A 13253-nucleotide genomic window follows, 5' to 3' on the forward strand; every position below is an offset into this window, starting at 1 on the left:
TCGATTTCGGAGGGCTCTGGAAGCCCCCAAAAATGTCCATTTTCAGCAAAAATGATCCACTTTTATTCGTTAACAAATGGAATGGAAATTGCGAAAGAGCATTATTCATATTATTTGATTATTTGTCAATAGTTTCCCACCAAGTATTCAAGAAAATATGAAAAGTTTACTCATATAATCACGATTCGAAACTTAATTGACTTTTTCACGTGTATAACGTCATAACAAATTCCAAATCGTTGCGGAAGCTCAAAATATGGTTCTAAAAATCGGAAAAAAATCACACAGTCATTTGAACTAATGAGCTTTCGTTTCCGTAAACTTGCAAATTGAAATTCGGAAAAAATGTTTTCTGGGCCTGCCTAATATACATGTTCTCGTTGCTGTCGTCTTTGTGGTATGGGGACAATTCGTGGATCATTTGCATTGGGGAAGATCTGATTAGCAAAGTATGGCATTTCTCCAGCCTGGTGAGATGGCCTATTAAATAGCTGGAAATCCCCATCCAAATTATTTTCTCCTTGGACTTCCATCTGCACATTGTGAGGTGGGACAAACCGTTGGAAATCCGCCTGCAGATTTCCTTGTAGCACATTCTCTAGCAGGGGCTGTTGGACTACAGGATTCGCCCATCTTGCAGCTATTTGAATGTTCCGATGAGGTGGAGGGAGCTGCTGGAGATTATTTTGTTGATGATTTTGTGGTAAGCCATTCCCTGGCTGAAGTCCTTCGGCAGCTGGGTTATGTTGAAGATTTTGTGGTAAGCCATTCCCTGGCTGAAGCCCTCCAGCAGCAGGGTTATATGGATGATTTTGTGGCAAGCCATTCCCTTGCTGAGTTTTAATTTTGGTTTGGTTTAAACCGCAAATTACACTGTTTTTCCAATGATAATAATCCTATTAATAATAATAATAATAATTATGTCCAAGGGGGAATGCATCTGTGGAATGGAGGAAAGGGCGGGCGTCAAGGAGGGAATCGCGAGGGTTACCGAACCCTAGCATAATTTTAAAATCCACAAACAGTGATGATACATCATCAATATCAATTCTTGGAGGCTCTGAAAGCGAGACACACTCTGAGGGGAAATTTTTAGGTCCAAAAACGACTCTAATATCATGGAAAAATGATTTCAAATCATTGAAATTAGTTTCTGAAGATAGAAAAACGGTTTCTGACGTTTCTGGAGCTGACACAGCCTATGAGCGGCCCATTAACAGCTCAAAGTGTTCCAAACTCATAAGAGCAATAATTTGACGTCATATCAGACAGTTCCAACGACGATAACATCTCAGAATCACTCCATTGCCTCGAAAAACGCTTTGAAAAATTTGAAATTATCAAAGTCATCAGCCTAACTGTCCCCAACAGCTCCCAGGAACTTCACCCGACAATCAGAAGGTAGAAGAGTCGATAAGCATCAGAACAATTGATTTTAACCTCCAACAAATCATAAAAAAATCCCAGATAAATCATTAAAAACCCTGAAACGTCTTCAAAAAATTCTCTAAAAGGTCTCCGGATCATGAAATCTTCAACGAATCCATCAGAAGATCATCTAGATGATGATCATCCATATTCTGCCCCAACATGGCAGAATAATTAATCTAAAATCCTCAAAAAGTCGACAAAAATCCCCGGATCGTCATCATCATCATCATCGTCAGCCTCAGACATCATGATCATGATCATGGCGCTGGAGAAAAAGGTGAGGATCTTCCGACACAGAAAATCGACATGAATTATACCTTTAAAAACAAAAAACTCATCATATCAAATCGATGATTTGGCGCCGACTCAGGTCGTCTTCACGCCATCAGGACCGGTCAGGGAGGTCATCATGGAGCTGTTGAGGATGATATGATGATAATGACCTGGCACCAACCCAGATGATCCATCTTCCCGCGAGATTCAATCGCCAAAAATTGTAACTTCGAGGAAATCTTCGTTTATCGATGATTTTCCACCAACTCAAGTCATCATGGTCAATCAGATCCATGGGATCACTTCCAGACATGTTCCTGGGCCGTCTGGAGGACTCAAGAATGATGCTGACGAAGATTTAGCACCGACACAAGTGATTTATACGGACAGAACGCAGACCCAGTATTTTATGACGATCCTTCCCCCAAAATAAGAACTTATCGGGACGCTGAGGGCTTCAATGATGTTCAGATGAAGACGATGAATTTCGATGAGCTCGATAACACTGATCCAACTCAAATCATCTACGTAGAGGCCGCAAAGGGCTCCAAACCCCAGAAAAATCCTCCAAAAACTTCCAGAAGTGCCAATTTAACCCCCATAGATTCCATAAATGTCCCGAAAAAGCCCGACGTAATCCCGTCAGCAGACTGAAGGCCTGGAAAAGTCCCCCAGAGTCACTGAGCCCTGAAGAGGCCCATCAAAACCCGAAATTCAGGCCAAAAAATGGATTTCAATGATTATTTTTCGCATTCAAATTTCAGCCAATAGAATTGCACCATTCGACGTTATTTTGTATAGCCTACATGGAATTCAACTGATAATTTTTGATAATTTCACTGGTAATTTTTCATGTTGCCTATATATAAGAAACAAAAGACTTTGTAATGCAATTAACCCCCATCGAATCTGACAGATTGAATTTTTAACTGGATTTTGTCTCATGATGCAATTCTATTGGCCAAAATTTGGATGGAAAAATAATCCCCCGAATACCACTCGAGCTTCAAAATTAATCGGGTAATTCCCTCAAGGTTCCCTGCATACAAATGAACTCGTCAACTTTTTCAAAAAAATCACTCGCGCTTCGCGCTCGTGATTTTTATACTTGAAAAACTTGACTCCTTCGTTTGTCTGCAACGAACCTATCGGGAATTACCCGATATTTTTGAACCTCTTGTGGTATTATATGTGATTATTTTTTTTCACCCGAATTTCAACCAATAGGAACGTGGCATTTAACATCACGCCGTAGCAACGGGAAAAATTATATCGGCAGTTTTTCGAAAATCTCCCTGGTTGTTGCTAGGTGCAGATAAACAATAAATTTTCAGTTGCTTGTAACCTACGTGAATGTAAAAAACGTCAAACTGACATTTACGTTCTTCGATAAGAGTGATAAAAAAAATCGATTTGGCAGTGAAAATTTAAAATAAAACTTTCCCACGAATATGTTAGACACCACGCTCGAAATTGGTCGAAATTCGGGTGAAAAAAATAATCCGCCGAATACCCCTAGAGCTTGAAATTAATCGAGTATTTACCTCAAGTTTCCCTGCCCAGCAACATGTGCGTGCAGTTTGGCACACAATCCCTCGCGCAAGCGCTCTGGTCTGTTCAAAGTCCGATGGGTTCCCCACATTTTCAGGAGGTGGAAAGTGTCCTGGAAGGGATCAAAGACGTCTTGAGTGCAACTAAAAACTCTTCCAAAGAAAGATTTTGTTGAGAAGAGTAAAGAAATTGGGGAGAGTTCAGTGAGGGGACGGTCTGGGGGGCGTAAAAACATGTCTCAGGTCGGGGGGAAAACTCTGAAGATGGTGAAGAAGCTGCCAGACGAGGATTTGGTGCAGAAACATGAGGAGGAATCAGTAAAATTGAAGAATGAAGAAGTGATGACGACTCCTAAGAGAACGGGGAAGAAAAAATTGCAAAAAATTCCTGGAGAAGATGTTACTGGGGAGGTAAAGTGCCTAAGATGGGACGAAAACGAGGAAGACCGAAGAAAAATGATAATGGGGAGGTGAATAAGAGGAAGAGGATGAGGAGAGATGATTGTGGGAAGTCTATCTCTGGGCTGGAGTCCCAGGAGGTCAGGAGGATTCTTCAGGGGACTGAGGAGCTCAAGGTCGAGGAGAATAGAGCTGAAGGGGTGGCGAAAGGGAGTAAGAAGAAGCCAGATAAAGGGGATGGAAAAGTTAAGGAGAAGAAGAAGAAGAATGAGGGGAGTACTCTCCCCCGAAAGCTGTGAGGTCGAGGGGTTTCTCGGAGGAGAATAAGGCCCATTGTATTCTGTTTATTGTGGTCAAGGATGCTGAAGAGGGGAATGCTCATTCTGTTCTGATTGTTATGCTCATTGTACATTGAGATTGGACACAGCAATTTTAATGATTTTTACGGGTACCTTTAACTTTGTTTTTTATTTTTTTTCATCTCCTAATTTGAAATTTACAATGTTTCGTTGGAAGCTTTTAATTTTTCCTTCTCATATTTTTTCTCTCGGAAATTTGAGTGGCTTTGCGGCATTAGCGTCTGATTTTTTTTTTTTCATTTTTACAAATCTAAATTGCAAGATTTTAAGCCTTCCAAGTACCGGTACAAGGGGGGGGGCGGTCACATCTGCCATCCCACTCTATATATTCTCCGTCATTCTATTTTATTCCGTTATATCCCGTTTTACCCCACTATTCCACTCCCTATTTGTCTAATTCATCTGCCATATAATTTACCCGGGTATGCGTTTAGAGCGATGGAAAAATTAACACCCTAACATCAATTTTGTTATGCCGGAAAAAAAGCACCAGACTATCACATGAATCAAGTATAGGTTTTTCTGTGTGTTGCATTGCTTTGAAGAAATGTGTGAGGCTACTGTGGTAGCCTTCGGTGATACTCCTATAAAAACATTAAGGTTTAAGCAGTTTGAGTACACTAAAAAATCATATCAGGGGTGTGTTACTTGGCTGTCGAAAACTTTGAAACGCGAGAAGAAAATTTATTCCAACGGAATTGTTATTATACTCGTCTCGTCTCGTCTCGTTTTGCGTCAACACAATATTTCACAGTGTATTTGGTCAATTTCATTTTCGTTGGGTTCGTATCTCTGTCAGCATCGACTACACGTCTGTTCTCAAGTCCAAAAAATGAAGATGAACCCAGAAAAATCGATACCACGCCATTTTTCAATTCACTCATTGATGTTGCTCATAATAACCATGATTATAATATTTTTTTTCATCTTAATTTCGACTGTGATGACTATGTCTTCAGTATGTCTCTGTCTTACACACAGAAATTTCCCCAAACCTTTCTCGGAAATCCGAGCGTCACAAATTCCACGAATCCCTCTCACTCACTCTATCCAATCATCCAAAACTTTCCTATCATAAAAACATAAAACGTCCACCGGGACTTGTAAATACTTTTCCAATCAGTCCCACAACACCTTGATCTGTTTACGATTATTACTAGAGATGCGAAGGCGTCATGTGACCTGTCATATGACGGTCATGTGGCCATCATTGACGGTCATGTGCCAGACCCCAATGACCGCCAGATCGCCACAAATATTTATCTCGTGACGGTCATAATTAATCGAAAAAATACGACGCTTATTTTTCTTCTATATAGATGGAACTTTTTTTTCCATTAATTTTAATTTATTTTGTCTCTGACTCTCGTGTTATTTCGCTCTGTGGACCTCGAGTTATCGACGATTTTTCAACCTCCTTCGGATCTCATTTTGCCGCGCTCTTCCAAACAAGCTGACTTATATGAATAAAATGACCGTCACAAATTGAAAAGTACTTATCACCGTCATTATTCATCTATATAGATGCTTTACCCGCGGACATGAATATTTTACTTTTTTGACCATCACAAAAAATTTGTGACTGTCATTTGTCCATAGAACATTTGTGACGTCACATGACCGTCACAAGACCGTCATTTTTTGGTCATATGCTGCAATCTCAAAAATGACGGTCATTTTGCATCGCTAGTTATTACCATAAGCCGTCGTCCTCTGACTAGTCCCTCATGATTACCCGACGGCCCCTCGATAATCCTTTGGGACATACCTGACGGCCCGCTGTCAGGTATATCCCAAAATATTCCCCATCTAGATCGCCAAGCCAATCAGCGATTAGCTCGAGGCGTCGTGACCACCGAACCAATAGGAAACGAGTATTCTAATACCCCTTCCCTCATTTCCTGGCCAATCACAACCCGATACACTATCCTCAATTTCCTTAAGTATCGTGACACTTACGAAAACAAATTAGTACTACTTACCTATTCATCTAGTGCAATACTACATCAATTACAAATAGTCACTTCGACTCCATCTCCCACACAGATGGTCGAAGCCTTACATCTCAACTGGGTAAATAAATCTACGTAAAAAAGAATAAATATAACATTCATCCAATACAACACCTCCTCTGGACTCGTTAACTGATCACCCGTCATACCCACGCGACCAAGGGAATAGTGGCATTTCACGTCACGTGGTACAAATAGGACAGTTCTGCATCAGATAGATCCCTGTTCGTTTTTAATCAATAAAAAAATCCAATAAACGAATAATGCTCGTTTCAAACCCCAAACATAATTTCACTTTTCCTAATAAAACCGTCTTACTTGCGCTTTAATGAAGTGGAATGTCGCACATTCCATCGGCTGAAATCGAGGTAAAAAAATAATTCAGCCAAAAACCCCTCGACCTTCAGGATTAATTGGATAGTTGCCTTTAATTCCCCTACGTAGCATCGATATTCAAGCTTTATAGGGTGAAACTTAGCCCGATCGCTGCAACACAGTGAAGGTTGTGGGAAATATCCGAGGAATTTTGAAGTTCCAGGGTTATTTGGCCGATTTTTTTTTCTTTCTGAATTGGCTGATCAGAGTACAGGGATTGGGGTTACATAACACGCTTCACGAAAATGCGGGGGATAGCTGTCAAATCCGTAGAAGACAATTCATAGGCTACTGAATAATTATCGGTCTCATAATCTCCCTGGCTGGAGGAAAAATACCTCGTCGTCTTATGACCAAGTAGTATTCCGGTTTTCTATTTATAATTCCACGGTTCCCATCGTCATTACCAGTTCTGTTGCGATCACTCAAATAATATGTCTTATCTAGTCCTCAATCTGCATGTTAACTATCTTTTCCATCATTAATTGAAATTTCCTCAATATCATACAGGATTTAATATGCATTGCGACATGGATTACATCTGGTACAGTGATGGGGAGGAGCCACCACATCCACCTCGCAGTGGTGATGCTCAAGCCTTCGACAATCCAGTCATGGATGATTTTTCGGACTATGGCGACGATGAAGCCAGTTGGAGTGATTGGAGTGACAGTAACTCATGGTCTTACGATGAAGAGCTTAGCTTCCGCGACAAGTTGAAAAATCTATTCCTGGAGATTAACTTGGAACAATCAAAGGGGACAGCCATCTTGAAACTCCTCCGACAACATACATGCTTCTCTCATCTCCCTGCTGACCACAGAACATTGATTGGTACACCTCAAACTACGACTCCATTGAAACAAGTGGATCCTGGGGAATATTTGCACTTGGGCGTTAAAAAAACAATAGTAGAGTTTTTAGAAAATATTCCACATACATCCATACCAGAATTTTTATTTGTGGACTTCAGTACTGATGGAGCCAATCTCGATAAATCTGGATATATATGTATGTGGCCGTTTCAAGTTCGCATCGTGAATATTGATCAGAGCCCGCCCTTGATGGTTGGGATTTATAAAGGAAAGAAGAAACCCGCTAGTGCAGATGCATTTCTTGAAGATTTCAGTGATGAAACAAACGAAATATTGGATAATGGAGGCATTATGCTGAAAGAGAAGAAAATTCGACTCGTACTACGCTGCTTTCTCGCCGATGCTCCCGCTAGAGCCTTCGCCTTATATCACAAAGCACGCACTGGATATGACTGTTGTTCAAAGTGTGATGAAAGAGGTATCCCGAGAACGGACGAAGACTATAGGAATCAAACTAACGAAGAACACCATCACGGCCCTGCTTCGCTCGCAAGATTGCCATTTGATTTGGTAGCACAAGTCCCCTTCGAATACTTACATCTTTGTCTATTAGGTGCAACAAAACGTCAAACATGGGCGACTGTAGGCAGTGGGCATAACTTCTCGAAAACCGTAAAACTAAGCGCTCAAGAGATCGAAATTGTTAATGCACGATTGCATCAATTACGGGCGTATTGTCCGCGCGAATTTGCACGACGTCCAGGGAATATTACTGATTATGCACGTATGAAAGGTACGGAATTACGTCAGTTAATTTTGTATACAGGACCAATGATCTACCATGGTATTTACAAAGATTACATTTATGAGCATTATTTATTGCATCATGCCTCTCTATGATGTTTAACAGCTCCTTCACCATCACAGTTCGACTTACAATTCACAGAAATTGCCCTGGAAGAATGGATTCATGGCTGTGCTGATATTTATGGGGAAGCCTTTCCTTCATATAATATTTACGGGCATAAACATCTCGTTGAGGATGTTCGGAATTTCGGGCCATTGGACGGTTTTTCTGCCTTTCCTTACGAAAATTACATGCAAACATTACGAAAACTGTGCAGAAAAGTACATCTACCACTGCAACAGATCGCACGTAGAACCCATGAGAGATCCCCGAGTCGTGTTTTTCAACTCCATTCTAGCCTCATAGTGAGTTTCAAACTGAGGTCGATGAGGCTGAAATGCGCCCTATGGGTCGGGGAAAGACATTGGATTTTTACTCTCAAATAGACCTGGAAATGGTAGTTATTTCCCTTTTATCAGTCAAGAGGTCTGAATGAGAAAGTCCCTAGAAACTCAACAGAACCTCTTAGGTCTCAAACCTCATCATTTGGATGGCCCTCAATCTGGCCTCATAATGTCGTCAATGATCTTTATAAACAATTTTGTTTTTATTTGGTGAATCTTTTATTCTTGATATATTATACATTTTTATTAATAATATAATTCATAACATAATTTTCCAGAAAACTAAATTGTCGGTAAAAGCAAGGCACAACTCGTTCATGGTCCTCAATGCAACTGCGTATAGGTTCGTCCTGAACTCCCTGAGAATGGAGTTGTCCTCCCTGAGTATTCCATTGCGTGAGCAAACTCTACTCCGTAGTGACTGTCCAGTCCGACATGATGGAACGCTGAATCAAGGGCAAAGAAAATCGTTTAATCGAAGACATAATTTTAAAGTATTTGAAAGGTCTCGTTAAAGAACGATAATGCACACAATTATCATGTTTGTGAAAATGTAAGAAGAGAGCAGCTTTTTATCAAGAGAGGAGAACCTGAGCACGAATAAGATTTGTATTTATAAACATCGAATATCCCTGAGCAAAATAATAGAAAATATATGGTGGTTCAATCATACGTTGCAATGGACTCTCACCCATTCAAATTCATCAGACACCATTCATTTTTTACTAGGAAACAGGATAGTTTTATTTCTCATTGAAATTAATCATAAATTACCATGAAACTGACGATTCGAATGAGACCTGAGGTTTGAATCCTTCCAAGAATTAGATGAAAAAACACGATTCCCCCCATTTATATATATTGAGAAAACAAGTTATTGATTGATGGGGCCCTCATGTCTCAAAATAACCAATTTATAACTCTTTTAATGATTCTTCAAGGCAAAGAAGTGTTATTCTGCTACATATTCTATATATTCCCCCGGAAAACCAAGCGTATTTTATTCCCTTGCGAATGATGTTTGGAGTTGGAAAACAAAATCAAGAAGTATTGATAGGTAATTAACAATTGTCTTACTAGAAAATGATGGGTGATATCCACTTTCGGCATTAAGGTTCCCTGGTGAAGGAGGAGGCGGATCATTGTTTGACCTATTGGAGTGCATCAATGGTGATAGGTGCACATCTTGCAGTCGTGGAGTTGAATGAAGATTTCCCAAATTTCCATTGATATCATTTGATGGAGATTGGTATATAGCTTGTGCAACACTAGCCAGTTGTTGGGCCGGAGGGTGATTTTCCAAGTTATTATTTGCACTCGAGCTGCCAACATCTTTCCTCAATTTTCCTGTGAAATGGATAATTCATGTTATCTATGAATGGAAACGAATTTTTGTATGAAATATCGTTCATTTTACCTTTGTTTGCCACTGCTCGTTTTCTGCTTTCCGAGTTCTCAGAATTTATCACAACTTTCGATGTCCTGCGTTTATTGAAAGCCATTTTGTTGATATATTTGGTCAATGTTTCCTCATCGATTGGTTCATCACTTACAGTTTGCGCTCGAGCTATAACAAAAATCGGAGAATTAATTGCAGTTGACGTTCGTTACCTTTTTAACTACTATAGAGTTTTTCAAATATTGAGTCCTACCGACAAGTCCTCTGAATAATTGCCGATTGATGGATGGTCTAGAATTGACCTTTGCCCCTTTTGCACTGAATAAGCCCAATTTCTTGCCATAAACATGAATTAAAGTTTGACGAATAAGTATTTTCCATTTATCCTTGTTATCCGCATCTGCAACTTTCCGATCAATCACTGCCATGCTGAGAGATGATAAATAAAATTTTGCCCCCGGAAAAATTTCCACCTGCAATTGCAAAAATTCAAAAATTACCAAATGTTGAAGAAAGTTCAAAAAGAATATATCTCGTTTATCATTCATACCCGGTTTTGTCCGCTTTCAAGAAAACTCTGTGGCATCTGGGAATTAAAAAAAAATGATATTTGATTTCTCAAGAATATATTGCTTGAGTTTCTACTGTGGATTATGATTATCACCTCAAAGCTCTCAGAAGAAGCTGGATCATTTTTGCAATCCTCTTCACACGCAAATTTCATNACGCAAAGTCCCACGGTCTCAAAAGTTTGAACAGAATGATGTAAATAGAGCATCTCAAGCGCATGTCAATGGACCTCTCCCACGAATTTTCGAGCAGCAAGATATTTCACAATTTAAATTACTGAAAACTGCAAGATTCACTCTCGGTGTTAACAATCATGACAATTGCTGCATTTTGGATGACTCCTCGATCTGTATTATTCGCAATATAGTAATCGTGAGTGATCATGGCGAGAGAAATTACTATTTGATTGTCAATAAATTTGATTATGTTGGAATCTGGTTCAATTGTGGTATTGACTCGACTCGAATTGGCAGCTGGAAATGTTCCAATTTGAGTGTAGATTTGATACCCATCGCATTGAGTGAGGTATCTGCGAAGTGTTATCGCATGCCCTTCTGGCCACTGGCAGGTCATCAAAGATTACCGCCAATAGAGCCGCTACCAGAGACATTCATCGTTACTGTGATGTTGAACTAAAGTATACATTGATAGTTTCCCCATAACCTATTAATATATTCCATAATGAATAATATGAATCAAATGTACTTAGAGATGAAAGTAGGTGAGCTAATTTCCTTCCTATATCGAACAGCTACAATAAACACGAATTTTGATTTTCCATTCTCTGTAAGAATCAATCATTTAATAAAGACACGACCCTGTAGACTATAATGTCTCAGTACTGCTGAATGTTCGTATAAACCCTTCTACTCTGTTATTTTTCTCAAATTCGGAACTCTCCGTTGTCGACAATGAGATCATCATTCTTTCACGGATAGTGAAGCAATGCTAAACCCGATGACGAATATTTTAATATTTCCAGAAGCTCCAAATGTTTGGCTGCACACGCTGATGTATTGAGTGTTGAATGTATTGGGGGGGAGGGGGGGGCAAATCCTAACTCAGGCGAGGGGCGGGGGTTGTAGAATAGGTGGTTACAGAAATCATTAGTTCGGAACAACGCCTTTGCTACGAATAAATATTTATTTCGAGGCGGTCGGTGGTGGTGGCAGGTATTCAGGGGCTGAAATTTGAAGTTTTATCTTCAATTTATTCTCCATGGGCCATTCTGCGGTCATCATCAGCAATTTTACTCCACAATTAATTAACACATTTTAAATTCTTTTGCCAACGTTTCGAGCATTAAATACAGTCCTCATCAGGATTTATTAATTTTTTAAATCAAAAAACAACAAAATTTCAATTATTGAATAATTACAATAGTTTTGTTATAAATTTTGTTGTTTTTTGATTTAGAAAATTAATGAATGTTACCCTGATGAGGAGTGTATTTAACACACGAAACGTTGGCAAAAGAATTGAAAATGTGTTAATTAATTGTGGAGTAAAATTGCTGATGATAACCCCAGAATGGCCCATGAAGAATAAATTGATGAATAATTGAAGCGGTTGATGAAATAATTAAAGTTTTATCTTGTCGTTTGACTTGAATTGTGGCCTTTACACGGAGAAAAAAGTTGAGTAACAATTACGTGAAAAGTCAGGTAAATCTGGGGCGAAATGTCGTTTGGTGAAAAATTACTGTGCACGGAGAGAAAAAAATGATACAAATTATCCTGAAATCCTGATAAAATTGTATTTTGTGACGTGTTTTTATACGGAAGGTGACAAAAATTGATATTCCATGGATGATTTCTATCCGGCTGGAAGGGTAATTTATACCTGACGAGGACAAAAACTATTACAAGACCGATAAAATTTATAATATGTAGGATAGATTTTACTCTTCTTTCGGATAATTTTTACCTTTCAGTACACTGAAAGGTAAAAATTTCAGTACACATTTTCACCCAGATCTTTGCTAATTTTTATCCAGATTTCAGGATAATTTGTATCATTTTTTTTTCTCAGTGTACGGACGGCAATTTTTACGCGAATTGTCGTAATTTTTCCGCAAAAGTACATAATTTTTCAGTAGTAATATCACAAGACCTTCAAAATTATCGGATATTTCCCGATTTTTTTGTTGGGTAGCGACGAGAGAGCGAGAAGTTTCACATATAAAAATCCCGAGCGTGCAGCGGGAGGGATTTTTGCGCGAAACTTCTCCCGATCGTTGCTACACAGGAAAACATGAGGAAAATATCCGATTAATTTCGATGGTCGAGTGGTATTTGACGGATTACTTTTTCATTTGGATCTGGCCAAGCAGAACGCGGAGTCTTCCAATGAATTCTTCCCAAATTGACTCATTTTTTGTTTTTCTTCTTCGAAATTCTCTCGCTTTTTCTTATGAGCCTGAAGCTAATAGACGATTCTGGCAGACGGAGGGTAATACTTTGGAAACGGACTGTACTTTTTTTTTAATTTTCAAATTATGCGAAAAATTCATTAAACATTAATAATTTGATTGTTTGTTCGTTCTATTTATTTATTGGTTCTATATATTGATTTTCATTTTTTTTAAATTGATTTATTTGTATTGCCTTTTTTTCTGTGTGGTGCAGAGGCATGCATCGAGAGGGTTCCAAATTTTACTGAAGGAAGAGGCCCCTTCCTTTAGTAAAATTTTGACCCCCCCCGCCGACCCATGCCACTGCAGTGCACAGAAAAAAGGCAATAAAAATAAATAAATAAAAAAAAATGAAAAATTGAGTACAGTCAACTCGTCAACATGTGAATTTGAATTTACATGGTAA

General features: G+C 39.1%; 2 protein-coding genes across 2 annotated transcripts in view; one reads left to right on the forward strand and one right to left on the reverse strand.

Annotated features, from left to right (window-relative positions):
• Window positions 1-13253, forward strand: part of LOC107042436 (brain tumor protein) — a 49763-nt gene that overhangs the window by 8478 nt on the left and 28032 nt on the right. The window lies entirely within an intron of this gene.
• LOC107042437 lies at window positions 8688-10582 on the reverse strand. The gene is made up of 6 exons (XM_015263481.2): window positions 10529-10582; window positions 10415-10450; window positions 10118-10337; window positions 9883-10032; window positions 9543-9812; window positions 8688-8911 (listed from the first exon to the last, which is right to left on the reverse strand). Exons 2-6 carry the CDS (start codon window positions 10448-10450, stop codon window positions 8790-8792), a joined length of 798 nt encoding a protein of 265 aa, XP_015118967.1. The 5' UTR covers window positions 10529-10582; the 3' UTR covers window positions 8688-8789.

The sequence above is a fragment of the Diachasma alloeum genome, unplaced genomic scaffold, assembly GCF_001412515.2.
Source record: "Diachasma alloeum isolate Michigan unplaced genomic scaffold, Dall2.0 Dall_scaffold_00466, whole genome shotgun sequence".
NCBI classification, from domain to species: Eukaryota; Metazoa; Arthropoda; class Insecta; order Hymenoptera; family Braconidae; genus Diachasma; species Diachasma alloeum.

Bases quoted from the DNA above. Each gene is read 5' to 3' on its own strand.
- LOC107042437 (XM_015263481.2), bottom strand. From the start codon at position 10,450: ATGCCACAGAGTTTTCTTGAAAGCGGACAAAACCGG. The intron at 10,033-10,117 runs GTAGGACTCAAT...TTTTTGTTATAG, and splicing joins ATTATTCAGAGGACTTGTCG to CTCGAGCGCAAACTGTAAGT. The intron at 9,813-9,882 runs GTAAAATGAACG...TCCATTTCACAG, and splicing joins ACGAGCAGTGGCAAACAAAG to GAAAATTGAGGAAAGATGTT.